At 39.4% G+C, this 17677-nt stretch overlaps 1 protein-coding gene and 1 non-coding gene across 6 annotated transcripts; both read left to right on the top strand.

The window, feature by feature from the left end:
• The first annotated feature begins 6457 nt into the window (after window positions 1-6457).
• On the top strand, window positions 6458-6563 carry LOC140808505 (small nucleolar RNA R71). Its single transcript, XR_012112926.1, has one exon. It is a non-coding gene; the product is annotated as a small nucleolar RNA R71 (small nucleolar RNA).
• Window positions 6564-12636: 6073 nt separating this feature from the next.
• On the top strand, window positions 12637-17413 carry LOC140807170 (uncharacterized). 5 transcript variants are annotated; one of them, XM_073163896.1, is made up of 15 exons: window positions 12637-12856; window positions 12937-12976; window positions 13122-13294; window positions 13515-14165; window positions 14557-14607; window positions 14700-14807; window positions 14879-14956; window positions 15314-15405; window positions 15484-15601; window positions 16023-16114; window positions 16206-16299; window positions 16395-16483; window positions 16712-17046; window positions 17165-17237; window positions 17318-17413. In XM_073163896.1, exons 1-14 carry the CDS (start codon window positions 12824-12826, stop codon window positions 17194-17196), a joined length of 1986 nt encoding a protein of 661 aa, XP_073019997.1. In that variant the 5' UTR covers window positions 12637-12823; the 3' UTR covers window positions 17197-17237; window positions 17318-17413. The 5 variants fall into 5 exon arrangements, with proteins under 5 accessions (XP_073019997.1, XP_073020000.1, XP_073019998.1 ...); XM_073163899.1 differs by having other exon boundaries at window positions 13128-13294; window positions 14700-14786; window positions 17165-17413; XM_073163897.1 differs by having other exon boundaries at window positions 13128-13294; window positions 17165-17413.
• Window positions 17414-17677: the final 264 nt, after the last annotated feature.

The raw sequence follows: 17677 nt of genomic DNA, 5'->3' as shown, positions 1-17677 counted from the left end.
AATAAAATGATCGAAACGAAATGCAAGAAATAAAAGAAGGGACGGAAGTGACTCCCCTCTCAATGATCCTCCTCCTCGTGCTCCTCCGGGGGAATGACGCCAGCCTCCGGCTCTGGTGAATCGGCGTAGTGAAACTTAAACGGCGACGACAAAGCTGGCATAGGTGGTGGCATAAGGGGCGGGTCAATACCATTGTGACTCAGGGACAGATGCAGCATGGCATCAGTAGCGGTCTGATATGTCTGACTCACAGCCTGACACTGTAATTGATGGTCAGCAAATGCAGCAAATTTGTCCATCCAGTCCTAAAGAAGGCGACGTCGAGGTCATGGGGCCGATGGTGGGGGCTGCTGTGGCAGTGGATCAAAGGTCAAGCTGTCCCAAATAGGTCCAAAGTGAGGGAAAGCCTTCCACCGTACTGCGGTCTTTTGTAGCCATCTGGAGTCATCAAGGGCCTTGGTCGGTGGCAACCATTCATCATCATCTTGGAAAACGACCCCGGCGCGCGCACACAGCTCGATGATAATGTGGGGAAAGAATAATGCCACATTCGGATTGTGATTACTCAGCTGGATCTGTGAATAAATAATATTTCCCACATTGATTGGCATATGGGTCAGCGGTGCATAAAGCAACACCCCCTCTCCTTCTGTACGTCGCTAGTGTGCTCGACTGGCATCAATCGTGTGGCCAAAAATGTATACCACATCGCAGCCAGGACTAAAAAATATTTCTCGACGAAACTGGTGTACGATCCAGGTGTCTTCCACGGAGACCCCAGATAGCATATTTTGTGCATCATCAAGTCTAAGTCAAGGTATGCTGCCCATACCATATACACTGAATCATCCACAACCGGTGTCTCAAGCACCCTATTAATCTCTACAGAACTATACTCCACTAGTTTCCCTCTCACAAATGCTTTATTATCATTCTGCTCAGCCTCATTCGCATAAAACTCTCGCACTACCAGTGCCACCGCGGCTTGCGGTTGAGCACAATATTTACTCATCCTCTATTTGAAATTTGATTTAGAATTAAGATTTGTTGCACAAGTTGAAAACCACGCTCACGAATTGGAGCTCGATGTATTTTTGCATGTTCATAGCGTTCCTTAGCGGCATTATTCACAAATGAATGGGAATTACGAGAGGAGGACGAAGAGGCATCATGACTTACCCGAGCTTTCTTATGCGGCATCGTGGATGATTTGTGAAGAACAAGAAGACTGGATGGGAGGTGTGTTGTCGGAAGAATGACTCGCCAGAACTCAGTGGTGGCCGAGAATCACAGTGGCGGCCGGAAAGTTGCAGCGCTGGCCGGAGAAACAAATTGGTGGCCAGAAATTGTAGTGGTAGCCGAAAAATTGACACCCTTGGTGCTTGGTGAAGGTGGTGACACAAGATTTGACCTGATCGGCACAAAACAAGTTACTTGAGTGAGATTGAGAGAGGAGGTATCGAAAATCGAAGGGAAGAGGCTAGGTTTCGAATGGGGGAAGAAAAAGAGTCTGCAGTTTTAAAAAAATTCAGCGACCAGCCCCGGGCGGACATAAGCATCCGCCCGGGCGGATGGTTTGCGGCTTTGAATTAATTTTTTGTAAAAGGGGTGCGCCCGGGCGGATGCTTCACGGCTTTTTATTAAGTCCTGCCCCCCAAATTTTGCTTTAATTTTTTTTTAAAAAAAATATAAGTAGAATAAGTAACTAACTAAAATCATAACATCAAATTAAGTAGGGAAATATGTAGTTCTCAATTTATAGTCGAGAGCTTGACTGTCAGCTCTCGGTAAGTTTCAGTTCAGATTGTCCTGGAACCGGGTAATTCCAAGTTGTGGCTCAATTGTGCCACTCATGTAGTACTTCAGTCGCTGGGCATTGACTGTAAATGTCTCATCCTATCCATCTTGCAGTTCCACAGCTCTCGATAGGTAAACTTTAGAAATCACGAATGGACCAGACCATCGCGACTTCAATTTTTCGGGAAACAGTCGCAATCAAGAGTTGTAGAGCAGGACATTTTCAACTTCCCTGAATTACCTTTCGATGATTCGCCTGTCATGAGCCCTCTTTTTCTTCTCCTTGTATGATAATGCGAGATCATATGCCAGATTTCGGAATTATTCCAACTGATGCAATTGAAGTAGACGTCGTTCACTTGCATCAGTAAAGTTAAAGTTTAGTGCTTTTGTTGCCCAGTATGCCCGATGCTCTAACTCTACAGGTAAATGACATGCTTTACCAAACAGTAACCTATATCGTGTAGTGCCTATATGTGTTTTAAAAGCAATCCTATATGCCCAAAGAGCATCATCTAACCTTACAGACCAGTCTTTCCGACTGACACCTACCACTTTTTCCAAAATTCACTTGATCTCTCGGTTAGAAACTTCCACTTGATCACTCTTTTGGGGGTGATAAGGGGTAGAGATCTTATGTGTAACACCATATTTGCTAAAAAGTTTTTCAAATATTTTGTTGCAAAAATGGGTACCACGATCACTAATGATTGCTCGTGGTGTTCCAAATCTATTAAAAACATTTTTCTTTAAAAATTTCAGGACCACTTGAGCATCATTAGTGGCATATTCTTCTGCCTCTACCCACTTAGACACATAATCAACCGCAACCAAAATATATTTTTTCGTGAACGGACTGGGAAACGGTCCCATGAAGTCTATCCCCCACACATCAAAAACCTCACACTCAATGATATTTTTAAAAGGCATTTCATGACGGTTAGAGATTTTACCTATCCGCTGGCATTTATCAGAGGCAAGCACATAAGAACGAGCATCTTTAAATAGTATTGACCAATAAAAGCCACATTCGAGTACCTTGGATGCCATTCGTGTGGGTCCAAAATGACCACCTATCTCGCGGTCATGACAATGGCTGAGCTTCGATCTCATTTCTTCCTCCGCCACACATCTCCGTACCCTGGTATCTGCACAAATTTTGAACAAAAACGGTTCCTCCCAAAATTAATATTTCACGTCACTAAAGAATTTCTTTCGTTGGTGAAAGGATAGATTCGGTGGTGTGCTTGTGACAATAAAGTTATCAAAATTTGCATACCATTGTTTCACCTCAAATAGTTGCTCATCTGGAAACAAATCATTAATAGCATGATCTACACAGTCATTACTTATAATCTCCAATCTAGACAAGTGATCTGCTATCACATTCTCAACACCCTTCTTATTCTTTATTTCTAAATCAAATTCTTATAACAATAAAATCCACCGAAGTAGGCGTGGCTTTGCATCTTTCTTAGCAAGTAAATATTTAAGTGCAAAGTGGTCTGTGTAAACAATGACTTTGGACAAAACAAGATATGAATTGAACTTGTCAAGTGCAAATACTAATGCAAGTAACTCTTTTTCAGTGGTGGCATAATTTAATTGTGTCTCATCTTGCGTAGTAAATTATATGAAAACACCTTGTTTCGCCACTGGCCAAGCACAGCCCCCACTGCAGTATCACTAGCATCGCGCATGATCTCGAAGGATAGAACCCAATCCGGTGCCACCAAAACAGGAGCCGTCACCAAGCACTCCTTTAAATCCTCGTATGCCTGCATACAATTAGAATTAAAATCAAAAAGCACATCTTTCATAAGTTAAGAAGACAGAGGTCTGGAAATTTTTGAAAAATATTTGATAAAATGCCGATAAAAACCAGCGTGGCCTAGGAAACTTCTAACCCCCTTTATGAATGTCGGGGTTGATAAATTCCACTTTTGTCGTATCTACCTCTATTCCATGCTCCGAATTCTTGTGCCCTAGGACAATTCTCTCTTGTACCATGAAGAGGCACTTCTCTCAATTCAGCACCAGGTTCGTCTCCTCGCACCTCCTCAACACGGATCTCAATTTCGGTAAATAGTACTCATCAAACGTTGCACCAAAGATAGAAAAGTCATCCATAAATATTTCAAGAAATGTTTCAATCATATCATGGAATATAGCAATCATGCAGCGCAAAAAAGTAGCAGGGGCATTACAAAGACCAAAAGGCATACGGTGGAAAGCAAACGTTACATAAGGACAAGTGAAAGTGGTTTTCTCTTGGTCCTCAGGCGCAATAGTGATTTGGTTTTACCCCAAATACCCATCTAAAAAATAGTAAAACTCATGCCCCGCTAGTCTCTCCAACATCTGATCAATAAAGGGAAGGGGAAAGTGGTCCTTACGGGTGGCATAATTCAACTTCCTGCAATTTATACACACTCTCCACCCTGTAACAGTCCTCGTGGGAATAAGTTAATTCTTTTCATTAGTGACCACAGTAATCCCACCTTTCTTAGGCACACACTGAACAGGACTTACCCATGCACTATCTGAAATGGGATAGATAATACATGCATCGAGAAGCTTGATAGTCTCAGCTTTCACTACCTCTTGCATCTTTGGATTGAGTCGTCTTTGAGGTTGCACGAGGGGTGAGTACTTTTCTTCCATCAAGATTTTGTGCATGCAGATTGATGGACTTATTCCCTTGATGTCTTCCACCTTCCAGGAAAATGCCTTTTTGTGCTCTTTGAGAACTTGCAACAATTTTTTCTCCATAGCATCTGTCAAAACAGCAAAAATAATGATAGGCAAAGTGTTATTCTCACATAGGTATACGTACTTTAGGTGCAGAGGCAATGGTTTTAGCTCAAGAGTCTGTGGTTCCTCGATGCTTAACTTTGGAGGGGTCAAATATCTTCGCTCTCCTAAATCCTCCAGTCTCATCCTTATTGACTTTCTCAATAGATAGTTGGCATTAAAGTATGCCACTATTTCAGCTTTTTCTTCGTCTAAGTCATCTTCCTTCAATTCAGTTGTGAGGGTGGCTTCCAATTGGTCTTTCATGGCATCCTGCATAAAATTACACACAAGTGAATCCACAGCATCAATTCTAAAACAATCATCAGTGTGCAGTGTGTGCTTAAGAGCATTAAAGATGTCAAAAGTAATTTTTTCCTCGCCCACTCTCAATCTCAACTTCCCTTCTTGAACATCAATCAATGCCTTGCCAGTCGCAAGAAATGGTCTCCCCGAAATCCAAGGCATCTCCATGTCTTCCTCTATGTCAAGTACTACAAAGTCTGCAAGAAATATAAATTTGTCCACCTTTACTAGGACGTCCTCTATGACTCCTCACGGGTATTTGACAGATCTGTCTGCCAATTGGAAGGACATCCTGGTTGGCTTAGGCTCTCCTAATCCGAGTTTCCTGAATACAGATAACGGCATAAGATCAATACTCGCACTAAGATCACACAAAGCTTTATGAAAAACAACATCACCAATCATGCAAGGAATAGAAAAACTCCCTGGATCTTTAAGTTTCGGTAGGATTTTGTTTTACACCAAAGCAGATCAATTTTCAATTAGAATTATCGTCATGTGATCTTCCAATTTTCTCTTGTTTGTTAAGACGTCCTTCAAAAATTTAGCATAACTAGGCATTTGCATCAAAGCATCGGAAAAGAAATATTGATATGCAATTTTTTAAATATCTCAAGAAACTTGCCGAATTGCGCATCAATTTTTTTTTTTTTTCAATGCTGCAGGGAAATGAGGAGGTACAACAATCTTTGATTGTGCAGTGGGTGCTGGTGCAGAGTTAGAAGACTTACCTTTGTATGTCTCAGTCTGTTCATCCAATATTTGACTTTTTTCCTTCCCTCTAAACTCTAAATTTTTCCGACTCTTCAACTTGATGGCCTTCACTTTCTCTTTTGGATTGGTCTCTGTGTTACTTGACAAGGTGATTGGCTCTCTACTTGCTATCATCTTAGCTAACCGTCCAATTTTACTCTCTAGCACCTTTATCGATGCATCTTGGTTTTGGAGTCCAGTCTCGGTGGCTGATATGAACTTAGACATCATCTGCACCAAATTGAACTTTTCTTCTCTAGGAGGGTCAGATCTGTACATCGGTTGTTTCCCATATGGTTGTCCTCACTGTGGTCAATTCTGACTGTTTTGATCACTCCATGAGAATTTGGGATATTTCCTCCATCCAGGATGATATGTGTTTGAATACGGATCATTATTTGGACAGTTTTGGACTCCCACTTGATTCACTGGTGCCTCTTCTTGCACATAGAAGGGATTTCCATCTTGACAGTCCTTCACAAAGTGTTCACATCCACACTTATCACATAATATCTCTTGAAGACGCACAGCTGTGCCACCCATATTCAAGTCGTCCAATTTCCTGTTCAAGACATCAAGTTGTGCAGTAATAGCAGAAAGGTCATTTACCTGGTGAACTCCTGCACTTCTCCGCTGGTTATTCCTTTCATATTGAGGATGATAGCTGCTAGCAGCCATCTCCTCCAATAACTCATATATTTCCTCAGCAGTTTTTCTCAATAGGTTCCCACAAGCAGCAGCACCTATTATAGTATGATTAAGAGTGAGTAAGCCATAATAAAAGGTTTGAACGACTAACCCAAGTGGCAGTTCGTGATGAGGGAATCTTCGTAATAGATCTTTGAAACGCTCCCATGCCTCATATAAAGAATCTTGCTCGAATTTAGCAAATGTTGTGATATTTGCCCGCAACTTCATGGTTTAGATGGAGGAAAGTATTTAATGAGAAATGCCTTTGCCATGTCCTCACATGTGGTGATCGAACCTACATGCAAACAATTTAACCATGCTTTAGCTTTGTCACGTAAGGAGAAAGGAATAAACGCAACCTAATAGCATCATCAGAAACTCCGTTAAATTTAAAAGTATCGTAAATTTCAAGAAAATATGTGATGTGCGTGTTTGGGTCATCTACTGTAGATCCCCCAAACTTGACTGTATTCTGAATCATCTGAATTATAGTTGGCTTGATTCGAAGTGGTTTGCCCGCACAATAGGCCTCACAATGTTGGGGCGTGCACCATCCAAAGACGGCTGGGCATATTCTTGCATCGGTATGTGGCGTTGTATCTCAACATTTCTATCTTCATGGTGTTTCTTCTCAGGCTCGTGCTCGTGCCTTTCCATCAGTTCCTTCAGTCTCTGTTGATGTCTTTTTCTACGGAAAGTTCTTTCAATTACAGGGTCAAACGGCTCAAGCTTCACGTCAAGTGACTTTGGCATGCACTGTAAAAGATATCTGGAATAGAATATGGAGTGTTAGCTCAAGAAAAATAAAACAATGCTAAAGAAAATAACTAAAAATAAAATTGTGAATTAACAGTCCCCGCCAACGACGACAAAAACTTGATCGTGCAAAACTTGCACTAACAAAATTCTTGGTCAAAATTTATAATATTTAAGCTCGAAATAATTACAAGTGCACGATGTCAAGTAATAGTATAATATACGAGAGTACGAGTATCGTTCCACTGGAGACTGTATTTTACAATTATTATTCTCAGTTATTCAATCTTTAGCAACGAAATTTTAATGATTGTTTATGACTACAAAATTAAGTAAAAACTCAATGAACAAGTTAAAGAATTAAATGCTGAAATATAAACTCTAGACCGCTTAATTAAATTTCATTGAGAAATGGATTTGTTGGGAATTTTTAGTTCACATACTTTTTATTAATCAATTAATTCGTTCGGTAGTGATTTACATTTCCGAAAAAAATTTCTATTCAATTGAACACACCCTCTCGAGCTATGCCAAACTAATTCTACTCAGCGAAGTAATAAATGTCTTTAATTATTTATCAAGAGTGAATCGCATACCGATCTATGAAATCCCCTAGTTTTCGCCCTACCAGACTATGACTATCGGCGCGTATCCAATTTCATAAGTCTGTGTGAATTGTAGATCCACGAACTATGCTACTCGATCCTATCACAAGCTATTCTCTCGAACTCACTCGCAATATAAAAACATTGTTAAAGTTAGCTACGCTCTAACACACAACAAAACAATAGCATATTCAAGAATAAATCAACAACCAACACGTGAATTAATTGAATCGAAGTTCGGGATAGGATCCCTTTAAATCCCAATAAATATTTTACTTAGCTACTCGAATTCATAGTGAAAATAAACAACACAATGTTTAAACGATAAATTCTAAATAAGAAATACTAGACAGACGAGATCTGCGAAGAACGGTGCCCGGAAATCTTCTAATCTTCAACTCCAAGCAATTGCTCCAAGCTTTTCTCTCATCTTCTCCTTTTTCGGCTGCTCAATAGTGTCTGAATACCCTCCAAAATCGTCCAATCTCCCCTTCCATATCTTCCATATCCAGAAATAAGAAAAGAAATCGGCCAAGATTTTTTCCAAAAATTCAACTACGCATGGCCGAACACAAGTTTCCGCCCGGGCGGATGACTTTCGCAAATCTTCTAATTTCTTCACCTTGCAGGTGCCCGGGCGGACCAAAGTGTGGGCTCGGGCGGAGGTCTCTCGTAAATTGATCCATTTTCTTTGGTTTATTCATGAATTTCCTGCATTTTCACCATGAGACACATGAGCAACAAGAAAACATAATATATGCCAAAATATCACAAAAATGCATGCAATCTAAACGATATGTGCAACACAATGATCTATCACATAATATGAAAAAACATGTAAAATCCACCTATATCACGAGGCCCACAGCACACAGTACTCCATCCATCCAGGGAGTACGAAGATGTATAAGGATCTGCAGACTCTCTATTGGTGGTCGGACATGAAATAGGATATTCTGCATTTCATTTCCAAGTATTTGACTTGTCAGCAGGTCAAGGCAGAGCATCCGAGACCTGCAGGGAAGTTGAGACCACTCCCTATCACCGAGTGGAAATGGGATAACATCACCAAAGACTTTGTGACGGGGCTTCCGAGAACTACTGGAGGATATAATGCCATCTGGGTCATAGTTGATTGGCTTACTAAATCAGCTCATTTATTACCGATCAGGAAGACTTTCACCATGACTCAGTACGTCGAGCTGTACATCAGAGAGATAGTCAGACTGCACGAGATTCAAGTGTCCATCGTGTTAGACAAGGATCCGAGGTTCACATCTGTGTTCTGGAAGAGTCTACACCAGGCATGGGGTACTAAGCTACTGTTCAATACTGCCTTTCATCCTCAGACATACGGACTGTCAGAGAGGGTGATTCAGATTCTGGAGGACCTACTCCGAGCTTGCATGATCGACTTCCAGGGCAGTTGGGAGCCGAATTTACCACTCGTGGAGTTCACATACAACAATAGTTATCAGGCTTGGATTGGTATGGCTCCATACGATGCACTTTACGGGAGGAAGTTTAGGTCGCCGGTGTATTGGGATGAGGTAGGAGAGAGAGCAGAGTTAGGTCCGGATATTGTCAGGCAGACCGCAGAGTTAGTGGTCAAGATTCAGGACAAGTTGAGAACCGCTCAGAGCCGCCAGAAAATTTATGTAGATCAGAGGCGCAAAGATCTCAAGTTCGCATTAGGGGATCACGTTTCATGAAAGTCGCAACGATAAAGGGTGTGATGAGATTTGGGAAGAAGGGCTATGAGCCACTTGAGCTGATACTGCACCTGTCATTCGAGGAGAGACCCTCTCAGGTTTTGGACAGACATGAGAGGAGGCTCCAGAACAATGTGATCCACATGGTCAAAGTCAAGTGGCTGAATCATTTCGAGGAGGATGCTACTTGGGAAACTAAGGCCGAAGTGAGGAGTCGTTACCCGGAGTTATTTGGTATTTTTTAAATTTTGAGGACGAAATTTTATTTTAAGGTGGGGAGATTTGTATGGTCCAGGAAATTTAAATTTACATAACATGAATACATGCAATCTAGAGTTTTATTTAAATCATGTGTTTATTTACTTTATGCATTTAATGCATAATTATTGCATGGTTAGGATTTATTACACGAAATTTTTAAAATTTCATGTATTAGCTAAAAGTTCATGTATTAGGGAAAAATATTTTTATTGATCGATTAATTATAATTAATTAGGGCGCTCGAACGAGGAACGGAGCCCAGAGATTATCAAGAAAAATATTTTTATTGATCGATTAATTTTAATCAATGAATTTTAAGTGTTTTAAGGGTATTTTTTCGAAAATGGGCCTTGATTGGGCATTTTTACTCGTCGGGTTATATTTTTAACCGGTATGCAATTTTTAATGATTCAGGGGAGTTTTTGAGGGTTCGAGCAATATTTTCAAAAACGTACCTAAACGAAATATTTTTTGGAAGTTTTATTGGACTTGATGGGTTTGTTTTAATTTCTAATGGGCTCAAGACATTTTAGTCCTTTTAAAATATTATTAAGGCCCATTAGTGTTTTATTTAAACTCTTTTAAAGCCTCATTAAGCCAACCCTAAACCTAATCCCTTCATTAACAGCCGCCCCCTCCCTCATTAGCTGCATTCCCACGTCTTTTTTTTGAGCAGCAAGAACCACCAACCATCGGCCCCCATTGATTCTTCAAGAAAATTTCTCCCCGCCTCTCTGGTTTGCATCCCGTGCGTAGATATTCAAGCTTTTGTTCATTTAATCATCAAGGCACGTTTGTTTTTTTGTTTTCTCATCATTCACTCCTATATTATGCTGAAAATTATGTATGTGCTCAAAAATGTAGTGATCTATGTTGAGGTTGCATTTGTTTACAAGTTATACATGAAATCTTGCACTCTTTTTGCATCTTACTCACATTTTTCATGTGGCTGTGCAAGGGACTGTCGGTTGTTGTTGCTAGGGGGCTGAAACATGTCAAGGTTTAAGAGAGAATAGTGCTGGAGTCGGTGATGGTCCAAGTGGTTGAAGGGTCAGTCGCTTTCCTTGAAGGTGTGGCTCGGTTGTAGGGTGATTGGCGGTTGGGTTTGAGTTGGCAGAGCAAGGGCTGATCCAAGGCTTGGACCAGACCCTGGTGGGTCTGAGACATGGTTGAGGACGGCTCAAACACTTCTGGACCTGCCCGCAAAGCCGATCGATCGGGTCAGTTATGAACGACCACGGGTGGTGCTTTTTTGGTGACTTGCGGCTGTTGGAATGGTGCAGCGTGCATGGGGTCAAGGGGTTGGTTTGAGCAGGTCTAGGAAGGTCCTAATGAGGGCTAAGAAGGTTTTGTCCAAGGCTTGTCCTAGCCGGTAGAATCTAGGGTCTATAGTTTTCGAGTTTGGGGTATTAGGGTTTTCGGAGGTGGGTGCGCAATAAATTACAGCAGCTTATGGGCATGTTTTTGGGAGTCATAGTGGGCTGCAATGTGAAATTTATTGGTTGTTAGAATGTGTTTTAGGTGTGGTAAAGGTTTGGAAAAAAATTTGGTTAAGTTTCGGGTTGATTCGGGTTAAAACCGAAACTCCGATTCAAGTTTTAAAACGAATCGAGTAAGTTTTGAAACGAGCTCGATTTTTTTACGTTTGAGAAATAATTTTGATTATGTTTTGGGATGTTTTAAGGAGTTTGGTAAGTTTCAGGTCGAAATTTTGAGGTCCAGGGGTAAAAGGGTCATTTTGGGTTACCAAGAGCAAAATAGTCATTTTGCACCCGAGTCGAGATATTAGCCCTGGTAGCACCCTGAGCACCAATTTATCATGTTTTTAAATGTTTATGCATCACGTATATGACTTTTACATAATAATGAAAATACGTTGCATGCTTGGTTTCAAGGAAAAATATCATATATGCATGATTTTATTAGTGATGAATGTGATGACATGTTTTGAATGATGAGAGTTGGTTGTGACTAATACGATGACATTTTGACATGATGACATGTAAGGCCAGGGCTCAGTGGACATGTAATGCTGTCGTTGTTGTAATCGTCGTCGGGTATCTCGGTTACACGTAGATGGGTCCATCGACTGACATGATAATACGAAAGTCGCAACTAATGAACTGAGTTCAATTAAAAGAATTTGTATACGCATATGATATTATGATGAGACATGTTTTGACACGTTATGCTTCGATATGTTTACGTTACGCTTTTAATATCATGAAATGTATGTTGATTACAATATTTTTCACTGTTGCATGATAGGTATATGTATTTGATATATCGATACAAGTGTGTGAGTCTTTAGAATCACTAGGTGTGAATGATGCAGGTGAGCATGTCGATGAAGGGACAGGAGGTGTCAAATTCTGAGTGGGTAGGGCTGGATGTGCGCACACGACCCGAGGACCACACCTTTCCGCAAATGATGTTTTTACGAGTTTGAGTGGGCAGAACATTTTGATACGTTGATTTTGTTATGATGATGATTATCAAGATGTTTACTTGATTTTTGTTTACGAACACATATTATGGCTGTGCCAACAATTTTAAACTGTAATATTTTACTTGTCAGATATTTTTAAACCATAGTATTTTATCTGTTACAGGAATACGACTATTTAAAAAAAATCTATTAATATTTTAAATTAATAGACGCCACATATTGAAATTTTAGAAAATAACGAATAAGCTTTTATGACAGAAATTTGATTACATTTTTTTTATTTCAATGTATCATTTATTTATATTTATATGGCAAAAACTTGTGTGAGACGGTCTCACGGGTCGTATTTGTGAGACGGATCTCTTATTTGGGTCACCCATGAAAAAATATTACTTTTTATGCTAAGAATATTACTTTTTATTGTGAATATAGATAGGGTTGATTCGTCTCACAAATTATGATCCGTGAGACGGTCTCACATGAAACACACTATATAATTATATATAATGAGTAAGAAGATACAAAACCCTAGCAAACACGCCGCTGAATCCCTTCTCTAATTATTAAACGCTATATAATGGCAACAAAACTGGGCACAAACTCTAATATCTACTCTTCCTTTCGTTAAACCCTTGTTGCTAGGGTTTGTCGACCTTCTCAGAACCTCTCCCGCCACCATTAGAACTTCGTCTTTCCTTCCGATGGCGAAATCTGATAAGAAGTCAGCAGCTAAGGTGAAATATGCTTTGTCAATCTGTTGTTTTACTGTTGTTTTTGGTCCATTCGAAGATTGGATTAATCGATTCTTTTGTAGATCGATGCTGCCGTTATTCCAGCCAAACCCTTGAAAAAAGGTTCGATTTTGACTACGTTTAATCGCTGTTGCTCATTTTCTGGGAGGGTCTCGGTTTCTTGTTTTTATTTATTGGTAGGTTGGGATGCGTTTTGTGGGAGTTCAATTTGACAACTTATTTGGGTTTCCATGTTTTGTATGTTTAGCAACAGGAAAGCGAGAAGCTGAGGAAGTTGTAGATAAAAAGAACGCTAAGAAGCAGAAGGAGTTGGTGGAGGAAAAGAAGATTGAAATCAAGACTAAGAAGAAGATTGTCAAAAAGAAAGCCGAGACATCATCTGATGAAGAATCTTCTTCGGAGTCCGAGAAAGAACTGAAGGTTTAATTGCTGAATTTGTTACAGTTTATATTGTTTAATGCTTTATTTGTTTTTATTTTTTGAATGCTAAATAGTTAGATACCAATCTACTTGTTTCATTTTAAACATGCGCGCGTACTCTGTTTCAATTGCTAGATATCTTTATGTGTTCTTGCCAGAATAAGGATAAGTGAATTTTACGACTTATAATTTGTCGATTTGTGTTCCGAACTGTTACTAGGTTAAGGTATCTTCCAAGAATGGTGCCTTAAAACCGGACTTGGGATCTGAAGATAGTAGGGGTTTAGAGGAAGATGTCAGTGTACCTAAGAAGAGACCTGCAGCAAAAAATAGTCATGTGGCTGCTGCTAAGAAGAAAGACGAATCAAGCAGTGATTCTGATTCTGAAGATGAAACTACTTCTGATGAGGATGTTGCTGCAGCCAAGAAAGCTCCAGCACTTCAGGCTAAAAATGTCTCTGTTGCTGCTATCAAGAAGGAAGATAAATCTATTGATGAATCTGATTCCGAAGATGAAACTAGTTCTGATGAGGATGTTGCTGAGGCCAAGAAAGCTCCTGCGGCTCTGACTAAAAATGTCCCTGTAGCTGCTATCAAGAAAGAAAAATCTTCTGATTCTGATGATGAAACTAGTTCTGATGAGGATGTTCCTGCTGTGAAGAAAGCCCCTACAACTCTCACAAAAACTGCCCCAGCAGCTTCTGCTACAAAGAAGGACGAGTCAAACGATGATTCTGTTTCTGAAGACGAAACAAGTTCTGATGAAGAAGCTGAAGCTTCCAAGAAAACTGCAACTAAAAATGTGACCAAGAAGGTTGAGTCAACTGCGAATTCAGAATCAGATGATGAAAGCAGCAGCACTGAAGATGAGGTAAGTGTATAGTTCTGACTTCCCTGCATTTTCAATTAGACATTTTGTTACTGATTATTTAAGGAAAATTTTAAAAATGTTTTCTTCAAATCAAGTTTTTGGAAAATAACCCTCCCCTAGTGTTGTTGAGTGTTTGTTTTCAAATAGTTTAGTTTTAAAAAAAATGTTTGACCAAGGTTAGTTTGCTAACTAACCCCATTTTTTTTATACCACTCTATCTCTGGTAACTGAATTTTCTAACTCCCTTTCTTTCCTCCTGTTTTTTGAGTTGAGATGTGGGATGCCAGGAGGAAAACAAAAAAAAACTTGCAAAAATGTGCTACTTTTTCAGAAAGTGTAAATTGGATTATTGATATGATTATTTAATACATTATATCACTCTTCTCTACAGGCTCCTAAAAAAGTTGTTTCTTTGAAGAAAACCACTACAGAAGCAAGCCAGGTATATTTAATCTTCTTAGGTTTCTATACTGTGCGGCTTCTTTTTAGAATTTTAAGGAAACTGGAGATGATTACGTGAACACTGTTTTACAGGCAAAGAAAAATGCTAGCTCTGAAGATGATAGTTCCGATGAGGAAAGTGATGACGAGGAGCCTCAAAAGAAGAAGATCAAAGCTCCAGTATGTTTAAGTGATTTTGTGGTATAAAATTTGTTACGATGAATTTTAATTGATTTCTTTGTTTTTACAACATACAATTTTTGTTACTACAGGATACTGATGTAAAAATGGCTGATGCTGCATCTGCAAAGGCAAATTCAGGGAAAGGAGGTTCGCAAATTGAAACAACTGTAAGCTTTTTTCGCCTGACATTAGTTTGATATCCGGATTCTGTAATACACTTAGGTAAAGTGATTATTTGACCCAGTGGCTGCTGGTTTTAGGCTGTTCCTTTTCTCAAGGGAACATGATTTGCATGCCTCCTACTTTATCTGTCACTAATTTTACTGTGTTTCAAGTCTCTGCATGATCAGATAGTGGTAATAGTTTAAGGAAATGCAATCCTAACTTTTTGATCCACGACTTTATTTTTGGGGGCGCTCCGCAGTTGGTGCATTTATGATATTTGGGTGGACGATGAAATTTTTTTCTTATTAGAAAGAGCATTTTGCGTGTTTTATTAACGTTCTATATGCACTCTTTTGCAGCCCAAGACACCAATCACTCCGAAAGAGCAATCAAGAGGATCTAAAACCCTGTTTGTTGGGAATCTGTCTTACTCTATTGAGCAAGCTGATGTGTTAAGTATTGATGCTGTAAATTGTTTTCTTGGCGACCTATGTGTTTTTTACATTGACACCTCATTGTAATGTTCCAGTGAGAATTTTTTCAAAAATGCTGGGGAAATTGTTGAGGTTCGCTTTTCCATGTTCCCCGACAATTCATTCAGGGGCTTTGGTCATGTTGAGTTCGCTACAGCAGCAGAAGCAGAGAAGGTGATTATTTATGGATTCATATTTTCTGTCTTGGTGCTAATACTTAAATATGATTTCCTAAGAGGGATGCAAATGAACTGAATCGAGCTGCGGAGCTTGAACATCTTTTTGAAGTTTTAATATTAGACCAGTTTTTTTTATTGATAGATAATAGACCATTTGATATAATCTATATGGTATTTTATGCTAAAAAAGTTGAGTCATGACAAATACCTAGCGATGCTACTGCATAGTCACTGGTGTTGTCGATAAATAAAAAAATGGCAAAGTTTTGAATGTCCCGATGCTTGGTCGGCTAGAGGTTTTGGCCCTGCTTGAGAATATACTATTCTGTTCTAAACTGGGTGATTTAGTCATTTTTGTGGTAACTTTTACTGGAGGTTTGTATTGTCATCGAATATTTTGTTTATAAATTTGTCAGGCCCTCCGCGAGATGAATGGTAAGGAGTTGCTGGGTCGTCCTGTGAAACTTGACCTTGCAAGGGAAAGGGGGTCCTTCACTCCGCATAGTGGGTGGGTTTGAATCATTATTTATAGCCTTAATTCTAAGGGTTTGCTTTATAAATTTGGTGCTTACATAATAATTTTATTTAAATTGGTTTAGTGAAAAGGATACGAATTCCTTCCAAAAGGGTGGTAGAGCTCGAGGACAAACAGTTTTTGTTCGTGGATTCGATAAAAACGGTGAAGAAGACCAGGCATGTGTTTTCATATTCCATTTTTGTTGCCCATTTTATCATCTCTGCTGCATCAAGTTGCATAAATTGTCGTCACTAACATAATTAAATTTCAGATTAGGAGCTCTTTGGAAGAACATTTTGGTTCCTGTGGTGAAATTTCTAGAGTGTCTCTTCCTAAAGATCAAGAGGGTGGTTTTAAGGGGTCCGATTTCTCTTTTAATTTTCTTTCCTTTGTTTCAGGGGCCTACTCTATTTCAAGAACAATTAAATTTTTATTATTTTCATTAGTTTTTTTATGCTTTTGAAAATTGATCATAGATGTCTCCATGACGTTAAAAACGTGTTTTTATCATCTACCAGCTTGTTATTTTTGTCTTAGTTGAGCTCTTGTACATTGAAATGGCTTATTCACATTACTTTCTGTTCACAGGATGGCTTATATCGATTTTACTGATAGTGATGGCTTCAACAAAGCTTTAGAATTGAATGGTTCTGATATTGGAGAGTACACTTTGAATGTGGAGGAGGCTAAGCCTAGAAATGATGCCTCCGGTGGGCCCAGACGTGGTGGGAGAAGTGGCGGCGGGCACAGCGCCGGTGATAGGTTCGGTGGCCGCTCTGGAGACCGCTTTGGCGATAGTGGTCGTGGTCGGTTCGGAAACCGTGGCCGCTCTGGAGGTCACTTTGGCGATGGTAGTCGTGGTGGCAGATTTAGCAGAGGACGTGGAACTCCCAACAAGCCGAGCATGGCTGCGCCTGGAACTGGTGTGTGCAAATAATTTATGTACTTTGCACCATTTTTCCAATAGATATAGATGGGTTGTTATCACTCGAATGGTATTTATATATATTTTTCGCCTTAAATGTTATATTTTGTTTGCAGGGAAGAAAACAACCTTCAATGACGATGAGTAGAAGCAGTTTTTTGATTTTTGCATGGATATGGGCGAGAGCTAGTTTTTTTATTTTAGATGTTTACTGTTTATTTTTATAAAATCTGCATGTACTATTTTAAATAGCAGCAGTTATATTGCAGAGTAGTTGGTGTTTTTGATAATTGACAAATGATGATATATAACAACTATATATATTTGTGTTGAGACTCCAGAGATATGCTACCTTCCTTTTTCAACTTTCTCTAATGTTATTTTTATGTATTTGTTTTATTTTGGCTCAACATGATTTCTTCTACTTGATGTATTTTTAGCAAATACTTTAAAAATTGTCTAAATCAATGAACATTAACAAATGTTCGCAAAATCCTTGTGCTAAGTACTCAACAAGTCGGGTATAGAGCATCGATATACAGGACGTTGAATATTATTGTCGTTGAATATTATTGTTATAATAGTTTTATTAACATGAAACCGTTATATTTATTGAACTCTCGCCGTAA

The sequence above is a fragment of the Primulina eburnea genome, chromosome 12, assembly GCF_022965805.1.
Source record: "Primulina eburnea isolate SZY01 chromosome 12, ASM2296580v1, whole genome shotgun sequence".
In the NCBI taxonomy this organism is placed as follows: Eukaryota; Viridiplantae; Streptophyta; class Magnoliopsida; order Lamiales; family Gesneriaceae; genus Primulina; species Primulina eburnea.
The sequence above is the reverse complement of the archived record's forward strand: the minus strand, read 5'-3'. Positions and strand labels throughout refer to the sequence as shown.

Excerpts from the sequence above, each read along its gene's own strand:
- LOC140807170 (XM_073163896.1), top strand. The coding sequence starts at position 12,824 with ATGGCGAAATCTGATAAGAAGTCAGCAGCTAAG. Across the intron at positions 16,300-16,394 it reads AAAACGGTGAAGAAGACCAG|ATTAGGAGCTCTTTGGAAGA; the intron begins GCATGTGTTTTC and ends ATTAAATTTCAG. Across the intron at positions 16,484-16,711 it reads CAAGAGGGTGGTTTTAAGGG|GATGGCTTATATCGATTTTA; the intron begins GTCCGATTTCTC and ends TTCTGTTCACAG.